Source organism: Rhinatrema bivittatum, chromosome 6 (genome assembly GCF_901001135.1).
Source record: "Rhinatrema bivittatum chromosome 6, aRhiBiv1.1, whole genome shotgun sequence".
NCBI lineage: Eukaryota > Metazoa > Chordata > Amphibia > Gymnophiona > Rhinatrematidae > Rhinatrema > Rhinatrema bivittatum.
The window spans coordinates 121,217,604-121,243,107 of NC_042620.1; the positions used below are offsets into that span (position 1 = coordinate 121,217,604).

The 25,504-nt window shown below is 43.7% G+C and overlaps 1 protein-coding gene across 1 annotated transcript in view; it reads right to left on the reverse strand.

Annotated features, from left to right (window-relative positions):
• Nucleotides 1-16,513: 16,513 nt before the first annotated feature.
• Nucleotides 16,514-25,504, reverse strand: part of PDE11A (phosphodiesterase 11A) — an 815,296-nt gene continuing 806,305 nt past the window's right edge. The window contains exon 20 of the mRNA XM_029605882.1: nt 16,514-21,911. Coding sequence (XP_029461742.1) covers nt 21,720-21,911 — 192 coding nt within the window. The 3' untranslated portion in view covers nt 16,514-21,719. The remainder of the gene's footprint in view (nt 21,912-25,504) is intronic.

Consider the following 25,504-nt stretch of genomic DNA (forward strand, 5'->3'; position numbering starts at 1 on the left):
AGGGGAATCAACCACCCCTCCAACTGCTTCAACAACAGTGTTTAAGGTCACAACAAGGGGCTCCAGAGACATAATAAAAAGGGAGACAAAGGACACCCTTGTCTTGTACCCCTCTGTAATGGAAAGGGGACCGAAAAATAACTGTTGACCCAAACCTGAGCTACAGAATTAGAATAGAGCATAGTGATTGCATCCCAAATAAACCCCTGAAATCCAAAAGAGGGAAGAAGGCGCTGCAAATAGGTTCATGAGACCCTATCAAATGCCTTTTTGGTGTCAAATCCAATCAATATTGGATCAATAATCCCCAATCGCTGCTAATTCTCCAAAAAGGCTAAAACTGTATGAACCTTTAACACTGACCATCTCCCGTGAACAAACCCCACTTGGCCTCGAGAGATGAGATCTGGTAAGATATATTTTAGACGGTTAGCAAGGGTTTTTGCATACAACTTAATGTTGATGTTCAGCAATGAGATGGGGGCGATAGGAAGTAACCAATGTTGCATCTTTCCCAGGTTTGGGTAAGACAATAATATTGGCATTATTCAAGGATTCAGGCATCTGTTGATTTTGGACCATGGTTTCGAATACAAATTTAAGGCTCCCCTCAACATTGCCACTCAGGGTCTTTTAGAAGTGTGCCGTCAAACCATCTGGCCCTGGCGATTTCAATATAGACAATTCCTGAATAGCCTGACGTATCTGTGCCACATGAAAAGCTTTATTTAAAGACTTCAATTGCCCAGGGGTTAAGGTGGGCAATTGAACCCTATGCAAGAAATCTTGCATAGTATCCTCATGCACCTCTTCAGCAGTATGAAAGGTTTGATAATACTGTCGAAAGGTTTCACTAATAGCCTGAGGGGAGGTACACAACACTCCCCCTGAGCCAGTGATATTCGGAATAAAGGAAGAAGCAAATTTAGCCTTAACCAGATTTGCCATCATTTTGCCAACCTATGTTTTAAATGAGAAATAGAGGAGAGTGCCCTCTGATGCAGTTTATCATTAAGTACACTATGTGCAGTCCAATATTGTTTCTGAAGATATGGGGACTTATCAGAAGCTAACTGCTGCTGCAAAAAGTATCTTAATTGTGAGAGAAACAAAATGTCCCTATCCAATTCCCTCTTCTTCCTAATAGTATAACTTATAATTTCCCCACAGAGAACTACCTTAGCAGGTTCCCAGAAAAGAACTGGGGTCTCTATATGTTGCCGATTATTGTAAGCATACTCCTCTCAACTTTTATTAAGAAAAACCTTAAATGCGGGGTCCATGATCAGCCACCTCGGCATTCTCCACTCTGGTGTCTCAGAGAGGCGTTCAAGAACACATGATACTGGGTAATGATCAGAAATGACCAGTAATCTTATGTCAGAGGAGCAGAGTTGGGAAAAGAAACTGGTGGAAAGAAGAAAGTCTATCCGGGATTGGGAACTATGCGTAAGTACTATGTGAGTATACCCAACCTCCACCGGATGTAATATTCTCCAAGTATCCAAAAGTTGGAGATGCTCACATAAAAAAGGTATACCCTTATCGTGACATAGCTTGGATTGAGCCGCAACAGACTTTCTATCCAGGATGGCATCAACTATACAGTTAAAATCATCCCCCATTATCATGGGCTAATTCCCCAAGGATTCAAGAATGCTGACCACCTTCGTGAAGAAGGCATGGTCATATCTGTTGGGGGCATAAATGGAAGCCAAATGATCGGATTTACCACAAAGAAGACCAGAGATTGTAACATAGCTACCTTGAGGATCAAAGCAAACCTGGCAGAGATGGAAAGCTACATTTCTGTAGAATAAAATAGCCACCCCACATTTCTTGGATGGATCATGAGCTGCATAAACTTGGGAAACCCACCTCCACTTAAGCTTAGAGTGTTCTGTGTCAGTCATATGTGATTCCTGAAGAAAAGCAATTTGACATTTCAGTCTATTTAAGTGGGAGAGCATTTTCTCTCTTTTGACAGCAGTTCCCAACCCAGCGACATTCCATCTGAAAATATTAATTTTACTCCCCATTATCAATCAACCAGAAAGCTAAGCAGGAGAACTGCTCCCATGAAAAAAGCAACTGAAACCCCAAGAGAAAAGAACGACCCACAAACTTCCCTGAACCACTTCCCTGCCCAAAAAAAGAGAGAATAAACCACTCCCGACAGACTTCTCACCCCAATATGAATTGAACCTTCCTTCCCCCAGCCCACCTTCCCCAAAGCCCCTCTTCCTCCCTCCCCTACACAGGAATCATCGACCTTCACCATCACCCGCAAGGTAGGTTAGAAGTCAAGCTGATGTGTACGGGGACCACCTCCCCATCAAAATAGGGATAACCCTACTCAACTACCAGAGAAGAAAAATGAAAGAATAAGAAGCATACAAAAACTCACCTAACTACAGAAGTAAGCAGGGAATCCCCCCGCATATACTAGTGGTAAAGGACACCAACTGTCCCATAATATAAAAGAAAATAAATTAAAAAAAATTAAAAAATAGAAAGAAAAGTGTAAATTAAGAAGCAAAGCTCCAATGCTGGGAATCAACTATTAAAGTTCATTATTAACAGGAGCTATGCAAATCAGGCAGCTGTAAAAAGTAATAAATAAGCCAGTCCAGCATAATGCATAAGTCCAAAATGAAGGTTCCAGCAACATCCAGGAAGGGAGCCCATCCATGTATCCCATCCTCGCAACAAAGAACAGTGTCCTAATGTCATCCAGATGGTCCAAATAAGAAGAACTGTCTCTCAAAATAAAGAAAAAGTGCCACTTCGTCACTAAGGGGCAACATTTTCCAAATCCAGATTCATCAGGAGCAATGACTACTCCCGCAGCTCGAAAAATTAGAATCAACTAAAGATAGAAGAACGCTCCACAGAGGAGAGCTAATCGCGGAGGCATTACTGAAGCTTCTCTCCACTAATGAGTAAACAAGTCCCCAAAATTAACAACTTATAGGGGAGACATAGCAGATACGTACTACCATACATCTCAGTTGTAGAACCATGCACAAGGGCAGACCGAAGTCCTGGATGCACATTAATGGAAAGGGAAATGGCAGCTGAACAAAATAGAAAAAAAGGGTAAACAAAAAAACCCCAACTCAGGCATCTTGGCAAGGTGGCTAGAAATGTCTTTGCATCATCCACACACAAGTGCGTAGGGTACTGTAATGCAAAGCGAATGTTGTGCTGCATCAACGCTGAGCAAACCAGGGAAAATGCATGCCTCAGTAGCATTACTTGGTTAGAGAAGTCCTGAAAGATAAGGACTTTCTAGTTCTGATATTGCAGAGCTTTTTTCTTGTAAAATGCCTGTAGAATCAAGCCTTTATAGAGGAAATTAGATAGTTTAGCAATGATAGTTCTCAGCTGTGGGTGCCCCTCTACTTTAGGCTCAATCCGGTGTACTCGTTCGAAAATCATTCCCCCCTGCAAATGAGAAAGGTCCAATTCTGGCAGCAGTCACTTTTCCATCAGCTTGAAAAGGTCGAGGTCTGCATCTTCAGCGATCCCCACAAAACGGATATTAGAGCGCCAAGCTCAGTTCTCAAGATCATCTATTTTGTCCTCCTTCTCTGCCAGAGATTTTTCAAGGGCGTGCACACGGCCTTCTGGTTTTAGAATGTCATCCTCCACTTGCGAAATGCGCACTTCCACATGATCTAAACACGGGCCAAATTCAGTTAAGGAAGATTTCACCTCCTTGATTTAACCAGAGTTGTGGGTAAATTTATTGGCAACAGCTTTCATCACCACCTTCGTGAGTTTGGTCACCAGCGCCAAGTCTAGGGCCTCCAGTGCCACGGTCTCTGGTGTCTCCGCCATTTTGGGAGATAGGGGCTTAACTTTCTCCTTCACCTTAAATGATGCATGGGCTGATATACCATGCCTGGATGCCGTAACTTGAGGGGTCAATCGATTCTTCTCCTGATCGCACACCGTTAGGACCAAAAAAATGCTACCAAAACACTGATAAAATAGGAAAAATAAAGGAAGAAAGAGTGGTGGACCCCTGAGCTCAAAGCAATGCAACTGCTCAGGCCCACCACATCACGTGATCGCCATATTCTTTTTATTATTATGGATTTACTATTGATATTTCTTGATTTTATAGTTTGATTTTTTTATGAGGCATGGAAATATTTCTGTTTTTGCATTGTTGTACTGCATGCAAAGTCTAGCTTGTTGTGATTTTCCTTTCCATTTCTATTTATACTTTATTTATTCTGTATTAATTTATTTATTTAAAATCACTTATATTCTGCTCCCTCCAAAATTCAGGGCGGGTTACATAAAATATGTCACCAAATTCAGCTTGGTGATGGTCTGTTTGTGTTCTGCTAATATGTAGTTTCTGTCTAGGGATCAATAGCAGCTCGGCTTGTTCTGTTTTTCTAACAGGAGCTGTGTCTGTGTTATAGGGCCTGATGTAATATCTGCAGTGCTGCCTTTTCAAAGGTAGCATTGTCATTGTTTGAATGCTGACTATTAGTGCTGTTTTTAGTATGGGAGGTTTATTATCTTGCAATTGTAATTCAGTTTACTCATGGCTTTCTGAGAGCCCAGCCTACACCCAACATGTGTTACAATAAGTCAGTAGGGTTCCAAGTGTCCTTTTTGCAGTGTTTTCTGGTTGTCACCACAGCAGTACAAATAAATATATATATCCATGTAGCAAGTGATATTTTTACCTCGGAAGACTGTACTTTGAATATCCCTTTTCATATAAAATCTGTTATTAGGAAAGGAGGTAGGAGGGGGAGAAGGGAAGGGCCTAGGATGCTATTGGGGAGAGCAGAGGAAAGGACCAATTATCATTTAAATTAAACCGAAGTTAAATATCAATTTGTGTTGCCCTTTTCATTGTAAATCAGTACAATATTCAAGTCTTTCTTGATTTATACCACAGACACACAGACAAACCACCAAAAAAATCTCACTCTTTGATCTTCCTCTTTGTGATAGGGAACTGGGGGTGGGGTTTGAGGGAAAGGAATGTGATGAAGCTAGGTGCAGGGGAGCAGGAAGGTGATGGCGTGCATTTACTGAATTTGTTACTTTGTATGTCATGCCACACCACTGTCCTTCTTCCAGCCATGGGCCAATACTGCTCCTGCTCACCTTCCTGCTGCGTGGGAATGGGACTCCACCTTTTTCCTGTCCATGTGGGCCATTTGGTTGCCTCACTTCTTTCTGCTTACACAGGCTAATCTGACTTTTCCTCCCTTCTTCCTGTCTGCGTGGGCCAGTCGGATTCCTTTTTCCTTCTCCCACTCTACAGTCCAACAAAACTTCTTCCAGTTTGTGCAAGCCCAGGTGGTTTCCTGTTTTGGGCCTGTACAGGTTTCGTCAGCAGCAGCAGGCATCTAGAGTTTTCCGCTATTGGCCCAGAGACCCAACAATTCCTTTAGAATTCTGGAGTTTCTGGGACAGATCGAGAGATTTCCCAGGTATGCACATTTGGACCAGCTAGATTTAGGGTAACATTCCACTAAAAGCCTAGCTTGTTAGGTTCTGCTGAATATTCTCCTAAAGATAACTGACTAAATTTAACCAGTTCTCTTATCTGCCAGGCCAGCTTTAACATGTGGGAACTCATAGACAATCAAGAGAGGCTTCACCCTGATTGTCCAGATTCTCCCCTTCCCTGATGTCCACCCTCAGTTTGGAGTTGTTGCCACTATCCTCTATATCACTGTCGGCCCCACAGCAGCAGCTTCAGGAAGGAAATTTAGCATAGGGCCTGCAAGCTCTTATGCTTTCAGAGGCCCTGCAGTGCCCTTCTCCTTCCTCCCAAATGGGTTACCTGTTATCACGAAACTTGTGCGAGGGGAAAGGTGTTTCAGGGTCTCTGAGCACATGAGGGCTTGAGACCCTGTGCTAAATTTCCTTTACAAAGTTGCTGTTGCAGCTGCTGCTGCAGGACCTACGCTGGAATACAGGACAGTGGTGTGACTGTAGGCCTGGATCAGCGACACAACAGCAACTGTGATATTCCGGTGCTATGAAGATTTGACACAAGAAACAGTTGCCTATCCTTAAATCCCAGCCTGCCTGCCTGCCTGCTCAGTCTTTCTATACCTACTTCATTGAGTTTATAGTAAGTGTGTGTGTGTGTGTGAATATTCATCTGTAAATTGAGTTTTTGAAGGCTCTGTGCTTCTTGGCATCTTGTTTATTTACCTTTTGTGGAGCTGTTGAACCTTAGCAATTGTCATTGTAATGCAATCCGATTGGCTATTCTGATTCCGTTTTATTCTGATTCTTTGCTATGTTGTCTTTTGTCTTTAAGTTTATTTACCTAAGGTTCATTTGTTTATATACTCTTGATTTTTAAACTTGTATCATTTGATTTTACTTGTTTTACTGGATTATTTTAATGTATATCACTTTGATTGTATGTTTGAAAGGCAATCCATCAAATAAAGTAAACTAACTAAAATAAAGAGAATGGAGGGGAAAAAAGCTTGGTACGCCATGATATATATATATATAAAGATGCAGCAAAGCTTTTGTTATTTCAAGAGGTAATTCATTGTGAAATGAGCATCCAGGCTCTGTTAATGTGAGGTTGGGACTCAGAATGATAGCCATGGGCTTCCTGATTTCCAGCATGGTTGTGTCATGGTTGGATTTTAAGAAAAGAAGTGACAAAATAAAGGTAGTGACATTTTATGCACTAGGAGAATATAAGAGAGAGTGAGAAAGAGAGAGAAACTGTATAGAAAATCAATATGTTGCTATTTATACCACTGTAAGAGGGGGCACTTTTAAATCGGTGGTGGGGTTTGGGGGCGTGGTTTTAGAAACGCAGTCAGAGGTTCGAACAGCAAAGAAGACATCACTGAAGATTTTCTGTTTGAATCAATGAAAAGTACAAGAGGAGTTGAAGCTAAGTAAAGAGTTCTAATTAGGATTCTTTAGGGGTACCAAAAATCAGTGTGTATTGGTATTTTTGTGGCATAGGTACTATTGTTGGGCACCTTTTCCAGTTGAATCAAATACAAACATTTGTGCAGCTGAGGAGTCCATGTAGAAAAAGCACAAAAAAAAAAAAAAAAAAAGCAGAGGATCCAGGATAGGAAAAGAAGGAGTATAAGACAGCATAAGGGATCTGTAACTTCCCAGAGGATAGACACACACTGGGCTCTGACTCTTCTGACATAAAACTCTATTATCCAGAAGCAAATTATCCAACATAAATGTCTTACCGTCAGCTACATTCGCCTTCAGCCTTCACATTCTTGCAGGAGCTGCTTTCTCCTGGAGTCTCGGGGCCTGTCAGTTCCCTTTTGGGTCTGCCCCTTTATTCCTGCTCTCAGGGGCCCTGCCCACAGAGCTACCTCTTTCTTTAACTTTTAAGGTGACCAGGCTAGATGCCTGATCCAGCACTAGTTAAGGAGGGTTTCCAGGGCTAGTCTTTTACAAGAGGTAAGAGAGTATTCGGGAAAGTGGTGATTTTCAGGCATTTATCTAGTAAACACCTATTTTATGCTTTTTGTATTAGGGGCATTTTATCAGAGTTTATTGGTTAAAACCTAAAATCAAACACCCTAATTATATTGCAGGCTCTACAGGTTGTATTTTTTTTATATGAATAATTATTTTAGCTAGAAGGTAATCATTATTCAGTGCAATAAAGTGAAGCAACAGCGATAATACTCAAAGTGGCTCTATTACTTTAATGCTTATAGCGGCTCTCAGTTTATTTCATCAAAATGTCTCTTATCTTGAAAAGAACTGGGCCAGCAAGGTTGTGCTGTTGGCATCAGTTTTCTTGATTCTTTCATCCCTCACATATACCCATACAGTCCTAGGAGTAGGGGTGTGTGCGGTGTATGGTGGGGGATATGAATGGGGGTGTAAAGGGAGTTGGTGTGTGTGTGTATTTGTGTGTGTGGTGTGTAGTTACATGTGTGGGTGAGAATGCAGGATTGTATTGAGTGTGTGTGTGGGTATGTGTGAGGGGTATTTGCGTATAATGGGTACGTGGGTAACTTTGGAAGTATGATGGAGGTGACTCTTGGTGCAGCCTTTCACCTTCTGATTCTGTTATTTTTTCATCCCGTGTTGCTCTGTGCCAAAGTACCGGAAGGGTGAAGGAGGATGTTTGGAATAGTGCGCTGGTCAACCTCTTGCAGCGTGTTACAGCAGTCAGAATTTTTTTTTTGGAGGCTTGATTCTCTGAAAATACTGACCTGATGCTTCTGGTTTTCAAACTCATCTGAGATATTACAGAACCTGAATGTAATTCACTTTGAAGTGTCATACAAGGTGGAATACAAATGTTATTAAAAGTATTCACATTTTCTTCTTGCATGCCAAATCTGGTACATTTCCATTCTTTTTTTTGGAGTGTTACTGTGCCCACGGATGGTCGGATATTGATCCTTTTTATATAGGTTTTTCCAGCATTCTGGAAATAAAAGGTCATGGGATTAGAGGCAATATCCCTTTGTGGATTGGCAATTGGTTAAAGGATAGGAAACAAAATGGACTGAACAGTCAGTTTTCCCAATGGAGAGAGCTGAATAGTGGAGTGCCCTGGGATCTGTACTGGGACCGGTGTTGTTTGCGTTATTAATGATCTGGAAAGCGGAGCGGTGAGTGATGTGATCACATTTACAGATGATGCAAAATGATTCATATTTATCATCATATCTGGGCGTAACCATGCCTGATGTATTCAATGCCTTCTTACTTTATGTAAATCTGCCTTGGGCTTTCCTTTAGGAAAAGGTGGGTTACCAAAGGTTTACAGATAAATAAATAAATAAAAACATGAGCAGATGGAGGAATTGCAGTGGTCAAAAAAGCAACTAGGATGTTAGGAATTAGTTAGAAAGTAATAGAAAACAAAAATCTGAATATCATAATGCCTTTGTATTGAGTCTTGGTGTGACCCTGCCTCAAATATTTATTTATTATTTTAGATTTTTACATTCCACTTTTTGGCACTTCAAAGCAAATTGCATCCAGGTGCTATTTCCATATCCCTGGAGGGTTTACAGTCTAATTTTGTACCTCAGGCAATGGAGAGTAAAGTGACTTGGCCAAGTTCACACGGAGCAACACTGGGATGTGAACGCTGGTTTGTAACCTGCTGCTCTAACCACTGGGCTACTCCTCCTCCTTTGGGTGCAGGTCTGGTAGTCCCAGCTCGAAAAAGATATGGTGGAACTAGAAGTGGAATGGTATTGATAAGGGCAACAAAAAGATGATAAAAGGGATGGAACAGCTCCCTTATAAAGAAAAGCTAAATAAATTAGGGATCTTAAGTTTGGAGATGAGAAGACTGAGAGGGGAGTAGATAATAGAGTAAAACCATGAACAGTACGGAATGAGCTAATAGGGAATTATAAAAATATGCTTTCAAATAGTGCAAGAAATCGGGGATACTACATGACACTAACTGGTAGCAGATTGAAAACAAATTTTCACAACTAAGCTGTGGAATTTGCTAATGGAGGATGTGATCAAAGTTAGTAGTAGAGCCGAGTTCTAAAAACGGGTTTGGACAATTTTCTGGAGGACAGGTCCATTAGTGGATGTAATGGGGATTAGAACCCGCACAAATATTTTACCTAGTGTTCATCTTGCTATTTTTGAGGTGGGCTTTTTGCTTATTCTGTGCCTTCCAGCTTTTGGGCAGTCCTCGTTTTGGGATGGGTCTCCTGGGGTATAAATTGCCACTGAGCACGTGCAGAGACAGAGTTAGGAGTCATTTCAGAGTTTTGAGAATATATCCATTTATAAATTTGAAGCTGCGGGAAATTTTTTCCATGTTCCCTGGTGTATTTTGAAATTGGAGGAAAACTTTCCTACCCTTATTGGAAAGGGTATTTTGGAGCAGGACACAGTTGTGAGAAAGGGGGTCATCAAAAGAGGCACCATGGACAAAGAAACCTACTTCTTTTTGATTTGTATTTTTCTCACCTTATTTATGATTTTTGGAATCATAGCCTGGATATTATTTTTCAAGCTTAAATAAACCTTTTCATGATTTATCACTTTTGGACTCTGTGCCCTTCTGGATCAACCAACCCATTTACTCTAACTGTGACTACTGAGCAAAGAGTGAGAGTGACTGTGCAGCCTGCTTACCCCACCCAGCAGCTGGGGCTCAGACCTCCTCCCTACCAGAGAACCCTGGCTGAAGTTTGATGTGTTAGAGGTCCAGAAGAGTAAAGACAGCCCTAGGACTTGCTGTAGCCATGTATCAAGGATCAATCGCCCAAGAGGGGGTTACACAACTATTTGCCAGGTAGACTTGGGGATTTTCAGTTCTGAGAATGAGCAAAAGGGAATCATTAAGATCTGCTGGGTGTTGTGTTCGTGCCTGTTCTCGCCCTCGCTCCACCCTCTCTACCTTTGTGGCGACTCCCTTCGGGTCTGACGGACAGATCCTGCCGCGGCTTCTCCTCGCCGCTTCTCCCCGGAATCCCCGGGCTGGCCTGACGCTGCGGATCCACCATGTTCCTGATGACGTAAGGACATGCACTGGCAAGGGCGCGAACCTTGGGGGCGTCCCCCCGTAGTGACATCATCTGCTTCCAACTTAAAAGGTCTTTGTTTGCTACTACGAATCGAGTTAGCAAGGAGGAAACTTCTCTGCTGCTCTGCCTCCACAAACTTACCAAGGGGTACCCGCTCCTCGGGGGCCCCGCTCTCTCTTCTTGATTTCAGACTGCTAAGACGGGATCCGGTACTCGCTCCTCGAGGGTCTACATACCTGAATGCTCAGAAGACTCCTTACTGCCTGGAAGCGATCGCAGACGTGAACACCGTGAGTTCTATTACAGATAGGAACCGGTACTCGCTCCATGAGGGCCTATGTTCCTAATCTCTGAAGACTCCCTTCTGTCTAAGACGTTATCGCAGGTATAGAGATCGTGAGTTATTATTGCAGATTGCAGATAAGAACCGGTACTTGCTCCACGAGGGCCCATGTTCCTAAAACCCTTCACAGACTCTCTTCTATTTCAGACGCTATCGCATACCTATATCTGGTACATTACTATTTCCTATTGCAGATAGGAACCGGTACTCGCTCACTAGGGCCCATGTTCCTAAACCCTTCACAGACTCTCTTCTATTTCAGACGCTATCGCATACCTATATCTGGTACATTATTATTTCATATTACAGATAGGAACCGGTACTCGCTCCACGAGGGCCTATGTTTCTAAAACTCTCCAAAGACTTTCTTCTATTCCAGAAGCCAACTCATACACAGATATTGTGAGTTCTTATTCCAGACTGCATATAGGAACCAGTACTCGCCTACGGCTCCTGTTCCTGAATATACTGAAGACTCTCTGTTGCATAGAAGCCATTACAGATATCTACAATTGTGAGTGAATCATCTACTACTGGTTCGGTATCCAGCATACCCTGTCTACTCACTACCTACAGTCTCTCTCTACAGCTCAGCAACCCAGAGATCACAGTTCCAGTATCTGAGGGACTTCAGCCCTGCCGGGTACATCAACTCACTACTGCTACCTCTGGTGGTTCCACTTCCTGTCTAATAAAGAGCTATCTGTGTTTGTCTCCATACTCGAGCCTAGCCGGTGGTCCCTCTCAGGATATCCTCCTGGGGGCACTGTCATCTGCCATCGGCCCATGGATTCACCAATTTCCACTAAGGGGTACATTTTAAAACATAGCGCGCGCGTACTTTTGTTCGCACACCAGGCGCAAACAAAAATACGCCGGATTTTATAAGATACACACGTAGCTGCGTGTATCTTATAAAATCCGGGGTCGGCGCGCGCAAGGGGGTGCACATTTGTGCAACTTGCGCATGCCAAGCCATGCGCGCGCTGCCCGTTCCCTCCAAGGCCGCTCCGAAATTGGAGCGACCTCGGAGGGAACTTTCCTTCCGCCTCCCCCCACCTTCCCCTACCTAACCCCCCCAGCCCTATCTAACCCCCCCTACCTCTGTTGCACAAGTTACGCCTGCTCGAGGCAGGCGTAACTTTGCGCGTGCCGAGCCGGCTGCTGTGCGCCATGTTCCGATCTGGGGGCTGCTCTGGAGGCCGCGGCCACGTCCCCGGAATGCCCCCGGGCCGAAAGCACGCCCGCGGCACCGCCCCCGGATGACGCGCCGACTGCGTCACGCCCCCCGATGATGCGCCGACCGCGTCACGCCCCCGACACGCCCACCCCAAGAAAGCCCCAGGACTTACGTGCGTTCCAGGGCTTTGCGTGCGCCGGAAGCCTATGCAATATAGGCTCGGTGTACGCAGGGGCATTTTAAAAGGGTTACGCGCATACCTTATGCATGTAACCCTTTTAAAATCCGGCCCTAAGTGTTTATTCCTAGAGCGGTATCATACAGACTGCCACACTGTGGGAGCCAACCCAGAACAGATCATTGACCCCGCCTACGGAGTATTACAAATTGCTTTCTCCTCCCCTCTGGAGAAGGTTATCCATAACAGATTGATAACTCCTCCCCCCTGGCGGCGTGATCAATAACACTGGGTACTTGGTTACTGTCTGAGCAGGGCTGGTGCAAGGGGATTAGGGGCCCTAGGCACCTTCTGCTTTGCACTGCCCCCTCAGTCACGCCACCCCCCCCCCCCAGTCACAGCCCTGACTCCTACCTCTCGTGAGCGGCGGCGGCAAAGAGGAGTGGAGATTTGAATCCTCACTTCCCTTTGCCACCACCGCTCACAGCCCCACATGGCTCATGAGCGGCGGTGGTGCAGCGGCGACCCTAATGGTCAGCACCCTAGGCCCAGGCCTAGCTCACCTGGTGCTTCTGCAGGCCCTGTGTCTGAGATTGGCTTCGGAGCTTGATGGACTATGTATCTGACTCAGCCTGGCACTTCTTATGAGGACTTCATCTGGTGAGTTCTGATCCTGTCTCTGTTAAAGCTCACGTGTTTTTTCTCCTACCTTTCTGTGTGAGAAGGGTAGAGTCTGTATACTTTGTTGATGGGCCCAATGTCTGCTACCAAACTGAGAGTGAGTCTTTTCTCTAGACTAAAACTTTACTTTGCACTTATTGGGGGGGTCAGTCGATTTTTTAATATATTTTTCAGACCATCCCTGACTCCATGAGGTTCCTGCTCTTGGTCTAGAGATTGGAGAGGGGCACCTTGCTTCCTGGGTTTGAAGAGGCAGAAGTCAAGGGGGCACTTGTCACTAGCCACATCTGGCCCAAAGGACCAGATGTGGCTAGTGTAGGTGGTCCACCTCGAATTTCCCTGCACATGAATCATCTATCGCTCTGCATGCCTTTGTGGCACCTGCTGTGTTTTCCTGACTTATTTATATGTCCCTTTTGGCTTAATTGTCCAGGTTGAATGTTCCTCTCTGTTGTGTTTGTATGTGCTTTCTTTCATTGCTCTGGGCACAGTTCTCAATTGCCTGCAAGGAAAAGTGTTGGGGTTTTTTTGTGCTTGACAGTTTCTTCCTGTTCCTTTGAGCTACCAGCTCTGTCAGTATCAGGACTGGAATGTAGCATCATGATCCTTCATTCACAATTCTCTGGGGATTTTGCCCCTTATTTTATATCCCAGTCCTCAGCCAGAGCCATGTGCCAAGGCTCCTTCCAGAAATCATAAGATCTACTGTAAATCAGGCCACTAGGTGTCACAATTGTGCGATAATTGAAACTTCCTTACCCCATGAGACTATAAACACTGCCTCTATAGCATCTCTTGCCCTGGCTAGCCTAGACAGCAGAAGATCCGACCCAGAAATTGAACCCAGGTCTTTCACTGAGTAATATCTGCCACGTTGCTTTGTCTTTTCCTTTTTGCTTACATTGTCTGTCTTCTCTCTCGCTTCTGTGCAACCTTCCTTTGCATTTTTCATTCCTGATTCTAAGTATCCTTTTGTATCTTGAGTTTATTCCCATGCCTTATTGTCCAGAGCTTGCAGCAGCCTCTCCAGTGGGCCGGCATGCTGCAATCCAAGTACACCACCAGTGCAAAAGGGGCCAACTCTGCTCCTCAAGAATAAGCAACAGGCCTGGTTTTCAGCATATCCCCAATGAATATGCATGCAATAGATCTGCGTGCACTTGCGCCATTGTGTGCAAATCTACCTCATGCATATTCATTGTGGATATCCTGAAATCTAGTCCTGTTTGTGCATGGTTACATGCATTCCCTTGGGGTTTGTGTTAGAAATGAAGAAATGCCCTCTATTTGAGGGAGACTTGTTTGTGCTGCTTTCTGATTTTGCTGTGCGGCATCTGAGTGACTGTTCTTTTTTCTGACTGTCAGAGTTGCTCAAACATGCTCATGTTTATGTCTCCGAAGAAGCATGAAGCAGCACCAAGTCCATGACCCTCACTTCCATCCACCCAAAGGCTCTGTTAGCCCATTACTCTGCTTTTTGGGAAGATATACATATCTTTCTTTATAAATACATTTCTTCTTTTTGGATGACATTTGGTGTCCACTGTGGTTTTACAGAGTCTGAGTGATATGTATGAATAATGGGTCTGAGTGCAGGACTGTGCGTAAAGGTGTATTGTACTTGTGAGACAATGTCTGAATGTGGGGATTTGGGGGAAAACATGAATTGTGTGGTGAGATATTTGTGCAGTAGTTAGGGCCCAGCAAAGCCACTTTTTAAAATATAAGTGACCGTATGTACTGTGGTCATCGTGGAAAAAAATGGTTCCAAACTGGACTTTATTGCAACTTTTTCCTGAAGCAGTTATTGTACTCCTTTCCAATGGAATCAGTTTATTTAACAAATTTATAGGCCACTCAATCCAACGTTCTTGGCGGCTTTCAAATATTACATTCATAAAACATTCATAAAACCAAATCTATATAATAAATATAAAACAGTTCTAACAGCATCATAACATGATCTGCATTCCCTCATTTGATGTTTTAATAAAAAGCTAGTCTAAATAAATAGGCTTTTAGTTGTTTTTTTAAATATTTTGCTTTCCTAATGAAATAGGCAATTGATTCTATAATTATGCACCTGCAATCAAAAGCATCCACTCTCTGGCTTCACAAAGGCGAATGTTCTTGTAAATGGGGATGTCTAAAACACATTGGGGCAGATTTTAAAACCTACGCACGCGCGGCCTACATTTGTGCGTGCTACCCAGCGCGCACAAATGTAGGCCCGATTTTATAACATGTGTGCGGTTATAAAATCCGGGGTCGGCGCGCAAGGGGTGCACACTTGTGCACCTTGCGCGCCGAGCCCTAGGGGAGCCCCGATGGCTTTCCCCATTCCCTCCGAGGCCGCTCTGAAATCGGAGCAGCCTCGGAGGGAACTTTCCTTCGGTCCCCCCCTCCCCACCTTTCCCCTATCTAACCTGCCCCCAGCCCTACCTAAATCCCCCCCCACCTTTATTTTGTAAGTTGCAGGCGTAACTTGTACACACCGGCCGGCTGCTGGCGCACGATCCGCTGTGCCAGAGGCCTCGGTCCCGCCCCTGCCCCTTTGTTCAAGCCCCAGGACATACGCGCATCCCGGGGCTTTATGTGTGCCGCCGGGCCTTTTGAAAATAGGCCTGGTGTGTGTAGGGCTTTGAAAATCTGCCCCATTGCCTTTCCGATCGCAAGCTTCTAACGGTCTGTGAAGTTTGAAGAGTAGATTAATTGAAAAGGCATATTGCTATTTAAAGCATTACGAATAATAGTTAAGGTCTTATACATGAGGCAAAATTCTACAGGAGCCAATGTAAGGCCTTCTGAATCGGAGTACTGTGCTCTCGATTATTATTCAAGCCGCAGAGTGAAAGGAAATAGTGTGGCATAGGCTGGGTCTGAGGATTTCCTATGGAAGGATATTAGAATTAGTATTATTACCACTGCTTAGTATTCCTACAGCACTGCTGGATGAACAAATACCTATAAGGGACAGTCCCCGCTTTGTGGAGCTTGCAATCTAATCAAGCCACACAGACAGGACAAGAGAGTATCTCATATTGCTACTTACCTACTGTTCTTCCATGATTACAGCTAAAAGTATTTTCAGCCATGACCTCTGCTAGTTGGTACTGGGCATTTTTCAAGAGATACCCAGTTGATGGCTGAGGCTTTGAAAGCAGACAAGGTGGTAAGCTATAGGACATTTTCTTTGCTCTTCTCTTATTAAAGTACATTTTCAGCTTTTCCTTCCAAGGGATCACTTTACAAAAGTTGGTTTAAGTGGTTCCTCTCCAATAATTTAGTAACACTTGACCCTCTTGTTTGCTCGTTACACCTTTACAAAATTCAACCTGATTAGATTTAGGCTGCATCTGACGACAAATAACACATACTGGACAAACAAATACTAATTTTAATGGGACAAAACACAGTGTTGTCTCTGCGTACCTCCCAAAGTTACATCCTTGCATTGTAGCCTAAAATTGCCAGTCTCGGCTTCACGGCCATGCCGAGCAATCACCGTCATAATTTGCTAGTACAGAAATCGATGCAGATGTCACACAATCTGCACCTGAAGTCACGACTAAAAGCTCCCCCATTCCCAACCACAGAAAGCTCTAAACCAGCAGAAAACCAGTGAAGTAATTTATTTATTTCAGTAAGACAAGTAAAACAAAACCCAGTAGACCATTTCCAAAACATGCTGTTGAAAACAAAACTGAATTTGACAGGTTACAGCGAAACAAGAATGGCAGTGACTTCAAGGACGTACATGCAGTGAAAGGGATGATGGTCCCAGGTAATGCAGTGCCACAGTTCGTAGCTTCATTTAGTTTGACTAAGGAAAAAGAGACATTACATATGTACGTACGTGGGCATTGTGTATGACATGTAAATAGGACTGTGCAAATAATATAGTTCACATAAGAAGGGGGATTATTAAGGCATTGTGATTGTTTTGCCTTTTCACAATTAGCTAAGAATTCTTTCTAGATACTGCACTCTGCTTCCACAAAATAAACTTCCACCAAATGTTTGACAATATTCAGTGAAATTCACAAATATTTGATTTAGCTTCCCAAGAGCTGCTGCAATTTGCTCGTGCTCACCTAATCTCGTCAATGTTCATACTGGCTAGGACCTGTTGAGTATCCATGACCTTGGTCTGTGGATGAAGTGAACCTGGACACACAGATGCACAGTCCTGCACACGGCATACTATACATTCAGAAACTAATGCCACATGCTGTACACATCTGGAGGATGCTATGTTAAACGTGCACAATTACATAATACATACATGTTCAGAATTAAATGGAAAAGATAATGAACCAAAGTACCTGGCTAAAAATAAAGATAAATCAAGCCTGGGTCACTGAAGCTGACCTCTGGATTCTCAGGGTTCAGCTGGGTTTTACACATAGCCTTAGTAATTAATGTGTGTTCATGGCCATTTTCATATCTTTATCACGCACCACCAGTATCATTATCATGCTTCAGTGCTCCTGATGCTGTAAGTGCTCTGAACCTTTCATATGTACTATGTTTCAGACTCAGAAATGCATTTCTACAGCCTTAAATTGTTATCAAATGTACATGGAAAGGATCTAGGGTTAATGAGAGATTCCTTAATTTATAATCTGTTCTGGGAAGGATACTATATAATCAGGAAAAATTTAAAATAGGCTAAACCTCCATATCTACAAAACATATTCTAGTGAAAAAAAGAGTGGAATATCACATAATCAATAAATATATATATAATCATACACAGAACTATCATTCAGTGTATAGTGATATTCCACTTTTTTTTTCACTGGGAAGGATATTTACTATGCATATCACAAACCGAAATATTACATCTTACTTATTCGAGATTCTGAATTATTTTTTTAAACTCTTAACTTTTTAATTCATTTCTTAAAGACAAATTAGGCACTGCTGGCTGCAGTTTTCAAAAGTCTCCTGTGAATATGAGAAGGACATTAGTGATCATTATCAAAGTACAGTATGTTCTTGGTCCAGAAGCAGAAGCCATTGCTGCCACGTTCTGAGAGATACCTGAGCTGAAGTGAAAAATAAAACTTTGGAATGGACCACTAATGCTGTATTCTTCATTTTGTCACTGGATGGCCATGTCACATAAAAACACTGAAAACATGACTGTTCACTCTACGGTGATACATTTTACTGGAGCTTGTAATTTTCCACTCTAAAGTATTCTCCTACGATGACAATGTCAATTTTATTTTTTGAAGCAAGATAACTTCTTCAGGACCTAAAGGAATAAAATCACACATTTTAACCTGAAACCCATTATGGAAATTGCGGTGGAAAGAATTCAAGAAAACATGGAACAAATACAGAAGATCTCTAAGAGAGAGCAAGGCTGAGCAAGAGATGTGAATGGGCAGACTGGATGGGCCATATGGCCTTTATCTGCTGTCATGTTCAATATTTCTAACCAGATACTTTTTTTTTTTTTTATAAACAATATATTATCTTGGAAATATTAGAACATTTATGATTTACAGGAAAAAACAGCATCATTTTAAGCTGTATATGTATTTCATATTGTAATTATGATTTTCTATTTTAGGATTAAGAACGAGGATCCTTCTTCAGTAAGGCGTAAATGCTGTTCTGACCCTATGGGAAAACTGCTGAACAGGATCCCGGCTGACTAAACAGGGATCCAACTACACCCCACACCACAGCATCACAGCATTAGTCAACACTTTCTGAATCTGTCTCAAAATAGAGAGATATTGCAGGACAGGTGAAATAGAGGCAATTACTAACAGTGGCCTGTAAGGGCACTGTAAGGGCTCCACCGCAAGGCAGGATGGAACGGTGTTGAATTGCTACTACCACTACTTGAAGATATTGCTATAGGCAACAATGCAGTGAATCCAATAAAAAATGAGAGGGAAGAGGAAAAAGGTGGAAAAACCCAACCTTTTCCAATGTGTTTGAATCTGCATTGTAGATCATGCCCTAATGTACTGATAAGTAGAATCAAAGACTACAAAAACAATGTGAAACAGGCAGCAGTTTTAGTGTAGGTTTTCACAATATCTACTTTCATCAGAAAGCATCTATTCTAAAAATGTGTTTTGCATAGGGTGGTCCTCAGCTATTCCAGGTGCAGGGGTTACTTTTAATAGTGTGTCATCTGTTAAAGTCGGGGCTTGTACAAAAATGACAAATTAGTGAGCATACTCAGAGTGGAAAGAACAACATTTGGTAGAGAGCTGGCCATCCAGAATAAGTATAGGGGCTCTGTGATGCTAGATCTGTTATTTTAGCGTAGTTGGAAGATCATTTCTTGGCCTCCTTTTTGGCTAAGACTGAGTGTAGGGTAGGAGCTGATTTATCCCTTCTTTGCCTTTTGAATGACCTGTAGAGTAATCCCCTGCCACCTGATCCCTGTGGGGACATGAAACGGTTTAGACTCTGGCCAACCAGAAGAATTAAACCTGCTTAATTTGGGAAAGCTGGGATGGTTGAGTGGCTTGGGTACGCAGATTCAAAATAAGAAGGGGAACTTAATTCACCCATGATTCATACAACTTGAAGAATACTTAAATGGTGGCTGAAGGCAGCAGTCACAGTTCCAGGGTTCATCTCTGTGCTGTTTCAGATGTTTTCCTATTTATTTATTTATTTGCCTGATGGCATCAGTTTATAACATGGTTCAACAGCTGAAAAAAATAACTATCATAATTTTAACAAAATTTAAAATGTTAGATATTACACTATCTCCAAAAATCTTTTGTTTCATAGAAAGCTGTAAAGTTTTTATTTAAATACCCAACAATATTTGTATAATCATTTTTCTTGAAATTTTCTTTGTATTTAAACAAAAAACCATTTCCAACATGCTCATTAATAGATAATAATCCAAGGAATGCTTCTCATATTAAATCAGATGTGTGATATTTTGTGCTTCTGAAACCCTGGATTAATATTTGAGAGTGCTAATCTATGTACATCTGAGAGACTAGCACTGCCAGTTGCCCAATGCTTCGACTAAAACCCGCTTGCAGCCAACACTGACCCAGTGATGGGGAAACCATCTTCTTCGGTAGTGTCAAGTCTAGAACATCAGCACTTTTGAGGCTATCAGATTTAATTAAAGTATTGTCTACTGGCAGCAGTAAAAAAATCAAGACATTTTATACTTGTAAAACTGACCTAGTGGAAAGCAGGATGTAATCAATGTTCAGCCTGGTGCTACTCCCCTCCTCCAATTTTCCACTATTTCTTAGAGGTAACTGTCGAAACTGTATAATCATTTCAATTTTGATATAATCTTAGAAAATTCAGGACTTTGGCATGGCTTGGTAGCCATTACATTCAATTTGGATTCCAGGACTGAAAATTTTAATGGACCTTTAGTGCTGCAATGGATTTTGGGTAAACCCAGAGATGTGAATTTTAAAAGCCCGATGCGCACATTAATTAGGGGATGTAAGAAGCTGGGCTTACGTGTGCCGAGCGGTTTCTAAAAGCCACAGGGATATGCACGTATGTCCCACAGCATGCACATCAGGTAAGTTTTCAAAAGGGGGGCGTGGGCATGTGGGCGTGATCTAGGTGAGGATTGGGCATTGCGGGGTGTGAACATAAGATGTCGGCGTAAATACTGATGCAAACCAAGGCCCCTTGCTTCGTAACTTTGCTTATGCTATAGATGCCGTGTAAGTTAAAATTTAAAGTAACCTAGGCAGATCTGCAGGGTTTTAAGGGTCGAGGCTAACTGGGAGGAGTGAAGACTATCAAATGTGGGGGGGGGGGGGGGGTGTTGGAGGATGTATCTGTTAACTGGGTGAACTGGGGACGAACTTGCAAAACTGGGAATGGTGTCGGCACACGCCACTTTTAAAATCACCCGATTTATACGGTAGAAGTAGGATTTGTGCAGACGTGCGACCGCCCACTTAAAATTTGGCACACGTGCACACAGCAAGGGTATTTTGTAATGTGTGCATATGCGCGCATATATTATAAAATAACCACGTACCTGGGCATGGGCCGATGTATGTGCGCACGTGTGCTGGTTTGAAAGTTATCGTCATAGAGTTCTTACTTTGGAAAACATGCAATTGATCAAATAAACACATTAAGGGATCTGTAGAGAAATCAAAGTTATATCATGCAACAAGATTTTTACACAAGCTCCCAGTTGCAGAGGAGTTGTGTGCAGTGTCTGTGATTATGTCGTTATACAAACTCTAAAATGTATTTTTAAGTTTAGCAAGGGCAGGCAAACTCTAAGGCCCTGATTAATCACCAAGAAGCTTTGTTGTAAAAAAATATTTCTTTAAAATACAAAGCAGGCTGTTTTTTGAGCATTCAAACATAAAGGAGAGAAAGAGAAACATCACAAAATTCAGGCAGGTAACGGGTTCATAACAAACAAGGGAGAGATGTGCACAGCAACAGAATTGTGCTCAACTACATTTTCCTCGGCCCTCTTGCATACGCATTGATGATGGGCATTCCAGTTACTGCTCCATGTGAACACCAATCTGGATGGTCCTTACCTCAGGCCGAAGTCAGCTTTTTGTTACTGTTAACAGTCGCATTTGGAAGAGCGCAGAGCTGAATGAGTGTTGCTCGCACTGTTTGATGTCAGAACCTTCCCCCCCCCATGGCTGTGTACAACCCTTCGTCCTCTTTCCAAATGAGCCCAGCTCACGGGCAAACGCCAAACATAATTTTCCAGCCAGCAAACCCAAGCTGCGGGAACTCTTTCAATCGTACAGCTAAGCTTATGACAGCCTTTCAGATGAACTCTTGTGCATGACAGCGGCTGATATTTGCAAGTCAAACTTATGTCTTCAAGAGACTCCCTGCAGCTGCTGGAGCTGGAGGAGGAGGAGTGGGGGGAGAAGGGAGAAGAGAGATGGCAGAGGAAGGCTCCTGGGAGAAAAGTCTTTTTTGGTGCATCTCTTCCCACTTGGCTCTGTTTGCTGCCACAGAATCCAACATGGGTTTCAGTTTCACGTTCACCTTCACTAATGACTGGAACAAAAAATATAAACAGGAGAGAAAGAAACACAAGTTATAATCATTATTTATCGTATAGAGTAAAATAAAACTAAGAATGGTTAATCTATTAATCTTCTGGTGCAGCAGGTCACTGGCTTTTATTTTCTTTTTCTAATTGCTAATGCCTGAAGAAGTGCAATCTCAGTAGAAAATTAAGTAGTGCAGTCCAAGATGGTGGCCATTGAGTAGTTGCATGCTGGGTCCACTCCCCGCTCGGTATGAAAATTTATAATATGTGTGCCTCACTTGGCACATCACACTACCTTGTCCCTTCTTCTAATGGAGAAATTACTTACCTGATAATTTCGTTTTCCTTAGTGTAGACAGATGGGCTCAGGACCAATGGGTATAGTGTACTCCTGATAGCAGTTGGAGACGGATCAGATTTCAATCTGACGTCAGCCCTAGTACATATACCCCTGCAGGAAGTGTAGCTCTTCAGTATTCTTCTCGAAAAGCAATTGTGGATATATGTGTGGCTGAATAACTTGGATAACTTGGATAAATTAATTGACTTTATAACTTGGTTAACTTGATTAACTTGAACTGGTTGAATTGGTTATAGCTGGAGACTGCCAGTGCCCTCAACCAAGAAACGTTGACACCCGGTAGGATGGATGTCCTAATTGGAGGGAAGGCTTGGCTTACCCGTGAATAACTCGCTCTCGGGGATATTGCCAGAGAATTCCATGAATGACGGCAGCCGTGGGTGGGATGCTGAGTCCATCTGTCTACACTAAGGAAAACGAAATTATCAGGTAAGTAATTTCTCCATTTCCTAGTGTGTAGCAGATGGACTCAGGACCAATGGGATGTATAAAAGCTACTCCTGAACCGGGTGAGAGGCTGCCCAAGGCCCACTTAGTTCTGCCCATGCAAATCCTGTGTCCTCTCGAGCCTGAACATCCAGGCGGTAGAACCTGGAGAAGGTGTGGATGGAGGACCATGTTGCCGCCCGACATATCTCGGCTAGTGACAGCATCTTGGTTTCCGCCCAGGACACTGTCTGGGCTCTAGTGGAATGGGCCTTGACTTGCAAAGGCGGCGGCTTGCCTGCTTCTATGTAGGCCGCATTGATAACTTCTTTGATCCAGCGGGCTACGGTTGCCCACGAAGCCACTTGCTCTTGCTTCTTCCCGCTGTGAAGGACGAATAGATGGTCCGTCTTTCGAACGGATTCCGATCTTTCCAGGTATTGGACTAGGAGTCTGCCGACGTTGAGGTGGTGCAGGCAGTGAGATTCCTCTGAATCCTTATGCTCATCTGGTGATGATAGCGAGATGGTTTGGTTGAGATGGAAGTGAGAAACCACTTTGGGGAGGAAGGACGGGGACCGTGCGTAACTGGATGGTTCCCGGAGTGAGTCTGAGGAACAGCTCTCAGCAGGACAGTGCTTGTAGCTCGGAAATATGACGGGCTGAACAGACTGCCACCAGAAGGCTGTTTTCAATGTTAATAGTCGGAAGGACAGCCCGCGGAGAGGTCTGAAGGAGGCTCCTGCTAAGAAGTCTAGGACCAGATTGAGGTTCCATAGAGGCACCGGCCACTTTAGGGGTGGTCAGATCTGCTTGACTCCCTTCAGGAAGCGGGAGACATCCGGGTGAGAGGCTAGGCTACTGTCCTCACTCTTGGTTCCATAGCATGACAATGCGGCCACCTGTACCTTGATGGAGTTGAGAGACAATCCCTTCTGTAGACCGTTCTGTAGGAATTCCAAAATCACGGGAATTTTGACTAAGCTTGGGATGATGTCGCGGTCCTCACACCAGGCTTCGAATACTCTCCAAATCCTTATGTAAGTTAGGGATGTGGAGAACTTGCGTGCTCGGAGCAGGGTGTCAATTACTGCCCCTGAGTATCCGCTCTTCCTCAGGCGAGTCCTCTCAATGGCCAGGCTGTAGGAGAGAATCGAGATGGTCCTCGTGGAGGATCGGCCCTTGTTGGAGCAGATCCCTGTGTGGCGGTAGCGGAAGAGGGCTCCCTGTCAGTAGCCTTCGCATGTCTGCATACCACGGCCTTCTTGGCCAGTCCAGGGCCACCAGAAGTACTGGTCCCTTGTGATGTTCTATCTTGTGGATGATTGCGTCCAATGGTCAGAAGGCATATAATAGAGTTTCCTGTGGCCAGGTGTTGCGTTCGTGCCTGTTTTCGCCCTTGCTCCACCCTCTCTACCTTTGTGGCAACTCTCTTCGGCTCTGACGGACAGATGCTGCCGCGGCTTCTCCTCGCCACTTCTCCCCGGAATCCCCGGGCTGGCCTGACGCTGCGGATCCGCCATGTTGCTGATGATGTAAGGGCACGCGCACGCTCCAGGGTTTGTATCGATAAGGGCGTGAACCTCGCGAGCGTTCCCCCGTAGTGACGTCATCCGCTTCCAACTTAAAAGGTCTTTGTTTCCTACTACGAATCGAGTTAGCAAGGAGGAAACTTCTCTGCTGCTCTGCCTCCACAAACTTACCAAGGGGTACCCGTTCCTCGGGGGACCCACTCTCTCTTCTTGATTTCAGACTGCTAAGACGGGATCTGGTACTCGCTCCTCGAGGGCCTACATCCCTGAATGCTCAGAAGACTCCTTACTGCCTGGAAGCGATCACAGACGTGAACACTGTGAGTTCTATTACAGATAGGAATCGGTACTCGCTCCAAGAGGGCCTATGTTCCTAATCTCTGAAGACTCCCTTCTGTCTAAGACGTTATCGCAGGTACGGAGATCGTGAGTTACTATTGCAGATTGCAGATAGGAACCGGTACTCGCTCCACAAGGGCCCATGTTCCTAAAACCCTTCACAGACTCTCTTCTATTTCAGAAGCTATCGCATACCTATATCTGGTACATTACTATTGCAGATAGGAACCAGTACTCGCTCCACGAGGGCCCATGTTCCTAAAACCCTTCACAGACTCTCTTCTATTTCAGAAGCTATCGCATACCTATATCTGGTACATTATTATTTCATATTACAGATAGGAACTGGTACTCGCACCACGAGGGCCTATGTTCCTAAAACTCTCCAAAGATTTTCTTCTATTCCAGAAGCCATCTCATTCACAGATATCGTAAGTTCTTGTTTCAGACTGCATATAGGAACCAGTACTCGCCTACGGCTCCTGTTCCTGAATGTACTGAAGACTCTCTGTTGCATAGAATCCATTGCAAATATCTACAAATGTGAGTGTATCATCTACTACTGGTTATGTATCCAGCATACCCTGTCTACTCACTACCTATAGTCTCTCTCTACAGCTCAGCAACCCAGAGATCGCAGTTCCAGTATCTAAGGGACTTCAGTCCTGCCGGGCATATCAACTTACTACTGCCACCTCTGGTGGTTCTACTTCCTAATAAAGAACTATCTGTCGGGCCGGTACAGTAAAATCCACGGGAGAGCGGACGAACGCCCGCTCTCCCGGCGGGCGCACCGGCCCTTCGCCGGCAAGCAAAATTGAGCGTCCGGTTTTCGGCCCGACAGCCGTGGGCCGAATTCAAATTTTTTTTTTTTTTACTTTTTTTACTTTTCGGGACCTCCGACTTAATATCACTATGATATTAAGTCGGAGGGTGCACA